We start from the raw sequence: 7,586 nt of genomic DNA, 5'->3' as shown, positions 1-7,586 counted from the left end.
TCACCTGCACTCACAGTTCCACCATCTCTTGGACTATTTTCTGGACATCAGAATGCAGCAAGAACATTCAACGCGAATTCACATGTGGATTGGAATACTGGAGGCTTGATGCCAGAATTTGACTACACTAGTATAGATTGGAGTTTGGATTGCCCTTCATCTTCCAAATCAGGTGGATTGTGGGTAGGAGTAGGACTCTCATCAATGTTGAGAAACAGTTCTGGCAATAATAGGATGGCCAGTTCATGCATGACTGGATTGCAAAATGTTAGCATGGCTAAGGAAACTTCAACAACGTCTGGCTTGCGAGAGTGGACCACTCATTTTGCTGGGAAAGACATATTCAGTGTTTCCAGGCAATTTGTTACCTCTCCTCCTATGTAGTTTTTGTTTGTCTTGGAAACTAAAGAGGATGTGGCGTATTCTATGTAGTACTTGGAATGATTGTCTTGATGGTTGTTTTTGGTTTTCTAGTGAAATTCATCTTTTAATTTGTGGTCTATGATTTTTTATTTCCATGTAGTCATCCTCAAACTCCTTATCCTACATTTTTACAAAAAGACTATTTCTCAAATTTGAACCTGTGAAGAAACAAACTTATTGCTGTTACATACAACAATTAACAGGGAAAAATTGTCAAATGATGCAAAATTGTGTATTACTATTCCCATCATCTTCGTTTAATTTAAGAAGTTGGGTCTATAATTGAAGAAACTTAGGCTAACTTCTCCAATTTTATTTTGGTAAAAATGTAGTGTTAGTTACCTCATACACCCCAAAATGATATTAGTTTTCTAGTATGAACATATTTCACATGAATGATGTTACAATGCTTTCCTACTATATGTTGACTTGGTACATTTAAGAAAATTAATTAAATCTCCAAAATGCTGGCTTAATGCTACATAACAACTAAGCTATCCTCCTTGTTTACTCACTTACTAGTATACGCACTACTTTTACGTATACACTAGTTATTCTACCCGTCTATTTCTTATTTTAATATTTATTAGTTTTATTAGAAATTATTTTTACTTGTCAAGATAATTTTATTGTATGGCTATGTACTATTAATAATAATTGATTAATCTTTTTTTCTTATCAATATTAAATCCTATTATTGTTGTCGTTTTTAAAACTATTTCATTATATTCTATCATTACTACTTTTTTTTCTTACCAACCCTTATATCCTAATATGGTTTTTTTTTATTATTCCATTCATTTTTTTAATAAAATTAATTTGCATAATATTTCATTTTTATTATAATTTTTTTAATTCTCAATTGAACTTTATTATATTGGATGGTAATGGTAGCGTATTTATTAATTTACTTTAACAATTAAGAACATATTTTAAATAAAATAATAATAAATATTGAAGACAAATAAACATTATGTTAAAAAATTTAAAGAAAATAATAGAATAATAAGACTCAACAATATATTGTGTGAGCGTTAGTTAGAAAAATTTAATCAAGTAATACAGTAAAATTCATTTGGGAATGAAACAAATTCACTTTTAATTTTTTATAAATAGAATGGAATAATGAATGTAAAACATCACTTTTAATCATCTTTATTTCTTACCCACGCTAACACGTTAGCTTCTATAGATTTTGCCATCTCATTCTTTTCATTTTAGACAAATATGTATTTACTGATGTTCTTAAATGCATCTTAAGGCCGTTTTCTGTATAATACATACAGATATTGGAACATTTTAAAATACAAAAATAGAATGAGAATTATATATGCAACTTTTCAAATCATCCATTATTTCTTATATTTAATAATGGGAAATATAAATTATCCCGGAATAAAATTATCTCCAGTGAACTCAAAACGACGTCGATGTGAGGTTATAAGATTAAAAAATTATAATGATAAAGACTAATATAACCCTGTAATATATTATAATCACAAAAACACATTGATCACAGCCTTATCCTTGCATTTTGATAAAGAGGTTGTTTTCCATACTCGAACCCGCGACCTTCAGATCCCAAGTAGCTATCTTACCGCTGCTCTAAGGTTCACCCTCATTCACCTTAAAACATATTAATAAATGAGAACATCCATTCAGCAGAATCCCTATATTCTATGTGAAATTATATTCTCATGTTGTATGAGATTCATCTCTTATGTTACACTCACATAAAAAGATGTGTTTTTTTTTTTTTTTTTTTTAAAAAAAAATTGGTGGGCCCAACTTTTCTCCTACTATATGAGAGAAGTAAAGCCCATATTCTATACACCAAAATGTTCAATACACTGTTCACCCTCCCCTCCACCACCAGAACTGTTTAAACAAGTATATCTTTCTCATCCTAGAATTGTAAGTCAGGAAAGCTCTGGCTTTGACAGGATCAACATTTAAATATTCAAATGCATACATCTGTTTTCCCTCTTCCAACCCATCTATCTCCATCACAGCCTGAAATAGCTCTGCAGCATCAATTGTGCATTTGCTGTGCTCCATTGAATCAGCCAATCGTTGTATGCTTGATGCCACCGTCATCAATGCATCCTGAAGAGCATCTGAACTGCAAGGACGTTTGGGAAGTTGTCTCAGAGGTTGAACCGCAGGAGGCTCCGGTATCTGACCATACTCTGGAGGCACACTGTAAGACTCAGTTCCATCTGTCTCACTCATGTTTTCTGAACTGGGAGATGCAAATGAGGCTGATTCATCTTCACAGTTCTTCATGTCCACTTGATTTTTATCACCCTTCATCTTAGCCCAACGACCAGGAGCTTGATCATTCCCACAAACAACTTTAAGCTGATCATACATATCTATCTGCTTTCCGCGAAATCCTTTTGCATCAGGGTGTGTCTATCCAACGAATTAGAGAACACTAGAATAGGTATTTTGAATTAATGCATAACATTCATAAACTGGGAAAGATTAAAGATAGACTCACCGAAACATATCTCTTCCAAAGCTCATCACGATCACACTCGATCATCTTTGTATTTGGATTCCACCAGAAACCATCTTGACTTAGCACATCTTTTATTACTTTATACCTCTTCTTAAGTGTCTTCAGACGGTTGATAATTTTCTGATTATTCAAATTTAAGTTGAAACGAGTGTTTACAGCTACACAGACAGCAACATATGCATTTTCACTGAAACATTTGTCAATTCTGTTTCCATTTTTTGCTTGAACAACCAGAGCTTCAATTAGGCATTTATCCATTGCAATTGACCACACAACATTTCTTCCTTTATTTTTCATATCCCTTCTGTGTACTTGCGGATCACAGTGCTCCATTTCTACACGCTGACAAAAAAATTGAAACAAACAGTTCAATATAATAATGCACACATCATAACATTTAAGTTGATTTTATTATCCCCATTTAATTAAACATAGTATGAACTATGAACCACTAAGTTACTAAAAGTTTTACAGAAGCAATGGGGAAGAAATGGTATGAATTCTGAAGTAATAAGAATCCAATACTTGTGAGTGCCTACGTGTCAAAATTCACATGCAGTACACCCAGAAAAGGTTACATCATAAAGGAACAATACTTTTAGGTTCCATCAATGAAATCTTGAACTTAAAAGAAAAGGAAATTAAGGGCTCATACTAATAATCGTCTCTATTAATATCATTAATATTACAGAAGCAACCTCAAAGAAAATATTTTCACCTAACAAAAAAATAGTATAATTGAAATCCCATGCTTATGCATTCTTTATCAATTGAATAGAAAATAACATTCTGACATCAATGTACACGGTTCTAAGACCAGAGTTTTCTTTTAAAATGTTCATTGATTACCTACTGACAGAGCCAGTCAATAAAGGTACCACTCTCGGTTATCAAACTCATAGATCCTACCTAGGATACCTGTAAAGCACGAGATTGTATGTCATAACACCAAACCTAAGATTCTACCAATAACAAAGTTTTATTTAGAAAATGTATAAATATAAAATAACTCTGAATACCTTTAAAATCACAACTAGTCTAAGTCAAAAATACATAACAGAGATAAGTCTGTAAAAAGATATTAACCCTCTAATAAAACAAAGGTCATAAAAGATTTAAATTTAATATGATATGATTATGTACATGCTGTGAATAAATCCATATACTTTGAGTTAATCTCATGGACAAGTATAAACAAATTTATTTAAGAAAGTGGTACAGAGAAAATATTAATGTTATAATATTACATCCATTCCTATCCAATATATATATATATATATATATATATATATATATATATATATATATATATATATATATATATATATATACCCACACCCATAATGCACCTAGTGGACATAAATGACACCTAAGCTCTTTTCTTCACACCAAGTCAGAGTCGCACACTTTATTCACTCCTAAATCCCCACAAGTAATGTTGACTGCTGACAAAGTTTTCTGTAACTGCAAGAGCCACAAAATCCTTCTATATATATATATATAAGTATATATATATATATATAAGCTCAGCTTAAGCTTATGTTAGAGAGATATAACATAAAATTATTAATGTGACATTTACTTAACAACTTAACCTTTTGGGTTAAATTGGCCATTTACATTATATCAGAGCCTCTGTGACCAAATGATTACAAGTTTGAGGAATTTCTTAACACAAGTAGGTAGTTTGTGAATTGTCCACCCTTCAAATACAATAGACTCTTGTGTGAGGGGACATGTTAAAAAAATATAATATAAAACCATTAATGTGACCTATACCAAACATCTTAAGCTTAGGCTTTGTATTTTATATCACATCATATCATATAACAATGTAGAAAATCAGAATTCAAATTCAAATATTTTTCCGTTTTTATTTCCTATTAATTAGGAATAATTAAGATTAATTAGGATTGATTGTTTTTTTATTTCCTATTAATTAGGATTAATTGTAATTGATTAGAATTAATTGTGATTATGTTTAGTGAGTCATAGCTGAGTCATTCTTATGATTGTGATTAGGTTTGGTGAGTCATAGCTTAGTCATGCTTAGCTATTTTTCCTTGTATAAATACTCCTCATTCCTCATGTAATTATTCAAATCAATATACTGAAAACCTTTTTCAATATGGTATCAGAGCAGGTTGGTCCTGAGAAAACTCAGCCACCACAACCACCGTCAAACCGGCGGCACAACGCCGGAAAACTCAACCTCCAACCATTATTAAGGTTATTTTCCCTTCCTACAAAGTCCCAAGAGCAAAGTAAGGCTACCAATCACTGTAGAAGGAAAAATCCCAGCTTTCCACCGCCGTCAGCAGCCGTCGGAAAATTTTTCCGGCGACATTTCCGGCCAAGATCCGCACCATTCGAAACAGAAGGAGCCGATCTACAAGTTTCAAGAAGGACCATCAGATTCTGCTGAGCCACGCGCCCCCACGCGCTAGAGAAAGGACGGAGCGTCCGCCCTACGCGTTACCACACGCAGCCATGTTGATTGAAAGTAAATTTCCATCCAGCAATGTTGCTCAACAAGGTATAGCGTTCCATGTTGATAATAGTAGTCGATGGATTCTTGATTCAGGGGCTTCAGATCATATGACAGGTAATGCAACCTTATTTTGTTCTTATACCCCTTACTATCAACAATCACGAATAAGAACAGCAGATGGCAGCTTCTCTACTATTGCTGGAAAAGGATCCATTAAACTTTCTGAACACATTACTTTGAACTCAGTCCTTCATGTTCCCTCTCTTACTTGTAACCTTATCTCTATTAGCAAACTTACGTCTGAGTTACATTGTGTTGCCAAGTTTTCTGTCAATGCTTGTGTTTTCCAGGAACAGGACTCGGGGCTGATGATTGGCAGTGCTAGAGAGGAAGAAGGACTTTATTATTTAGAAAAAGATTCTTGTGAAGGAAAAAATTTTGTGAACCACTCGGTATGTTTGTCTGATGATTGTAATGATGTTTTGTTGTGGCATCGTCGGTTAGGACACCCAAATTTCATTTATCTTCAGAAGTTGTTCCCAAGCTTATTTATCAATAAAAATCCCAGTTCTTTTTCTTGTGATATTTGTCAGCTTGCAAAACATTCTCGTGTTTCTTATCCTCCTAGAGTCCATCATGATTCTTCTCCATTTACCTTGATTCATAGTGATATATGGGGTCCAGCCCGTGAAAAAAATATCTCTGGTGCTCGTTGGTTTATAACTTTCATAGATGATCACTCTAGGGTATGTTGGGTATACCTTCTAAAGGATAAGTCTGACGCTGCATCCATTTTTAAAAACTTTCATGCTATGGTTCAAACTCAGTTCCAGACCTCTATCCGAATTCTTCGAACTGACAATGGTACTGAATATTTTAATTCTGTTCTTGGAAACTATCTCAGCCAGCATGGTATTCTTCATCAAAGTTCTTGTCCTAACACCCCTCAACAAAATGGGGTGGCTGAAAGAAAAAATAGACATCTCCTTGAAGTTGCTCGAGCTCTTATGTTTACCATGCATGTCCCTAAATATTTGTGGGGGGAAGCTGTCTTGACTGCAGCATACCTCATCAATCGGATGCCTTCTCGTGTCCTAAATTTTCAATCTCCTTTATCTTGTCTTACCCACACCTTTCCTTCTTTTCGGGCTCATTCTTCCCTTCCTCCCAAGTTGTTTGGCTGTGGCTTTTGTACATGTTCCTTCCCATCAAAGGTCCAAGCTCGATCCTAAGTCCATTAAATGTGTCTTCATAGGATATCCTCCTAACCAAAAGGGCTACAAGTGTTACTCATCTTCACTTCGTAAGGTCTTTGTTTCTATGGATGTCACATTTGATGAGAGACAATCTTTTTTTCCTTCGACTTCTCTTCAGGGGGAGTCTATTGGGGTTGATGAAGATAAGTCTTGGAAACCAAATGATTCTGTTGTTTTGCCTTTGTCGTTGGAGACAGGGGGAGTCATTATGAAAAAGACAGGGGGAGTTAATGTGTCAGATAATGGAGATCCTCCCGGGAAATGAGGAAAGTTTTACAGCAGGCGAGAATCACCTCAGGAGCCTCTAGACTGCCAGGATTCTGACTCGAGTCTTAGTTCCAGCAACACTGATACAGCCAACCTAGATGTGCCTATTGCTCTCCGAAAAGGTACTAGATCTTGTACTGCTCATCCTATTTCTCATCATATCACATATGAAAAGTTGTCCCCAGGTTTTCGTGCTTTCAACACTATGTTAGAGTACAAAAATACCAAAAAATATCCAAGAAGCACTTGATGATCCAAAATGGAGGAATGCAGTCTTTGAAGAAATGGATGCACTCAACAAAAATGGAACTTGGGAGTCTGTAGCATTACCCAGAGGAAAGAAAATAGTAGGTTGCAAGTGGGTGTTCACAATAAAGTTTAATGCAGATAACAACATCAACAAGTATAAGGCCAGACTGGTTGCTAAGGGATTCACTCAAACTCATGGGATAGACTATCAAGAGACATTTGCCCCTGTTGCCAAGCTTAACACTATCCGAGTTCTTTTATCACTTGCTGCAAATCTTGGTTGGCCCTTGCAACAATTAGATGTAAAGAATGCTTTCTTAAATGATGATCTACATGAAGAAGTTTATATGGATCCACCACCTGGTTTTGAAAAAGG

The 7,586-nt window shown here is 34.6% G+C and overlaps 1 protein-coding gene across 1 annotated transcript; it reads right to left on the bottom strand.

Annotated features, from left to right (window-relative positions):
• Positions 1 to 2,277: 2,277 nt before the first annotated feature.
• On the bottom strand, positions 2,278 to 3,280 carry LOC133305693 (uncharacterized). The gene is made up of 2 exons (XM_061505932.1): positions 2,927 to 3,280; positions 2,278 to 2,838 (listed from the first exon to the last, which is right to left on the bottom strand). The coding sequence occupies exons 1-2, from the start codon at positions 3,278 to 3,280 to the stop codon at positions 2,278 to 2,280; spliced, it is 915 nt and encodes a 304-aa protein (XP_061361916.1).
• Positions 3,281 to 7,586: the final 4,306 nt, after the last annotated feature.

This window comes from Gastrolobium bilobum, unplaced genomic scaffold (genome assembly GCF_033153095.1).
Source record: "Gastrolobium bilobum isolate Gb01-03AN ecotype WA unplaced genomic scaffold, APGP_CSIRO_Gbil_v1 utg132061, whole genome shotgun sequence".
Lineage (NCBI taxonomy): Eukaryota > Viridiplantae > Streptophyta > Magnoliopsida > Fabales > Fabaceae > Gastrolobium > Gastrolobium bilobum.
This window is presented reverse-complemented; position numbering and strand designations above follow the sequence as displayed.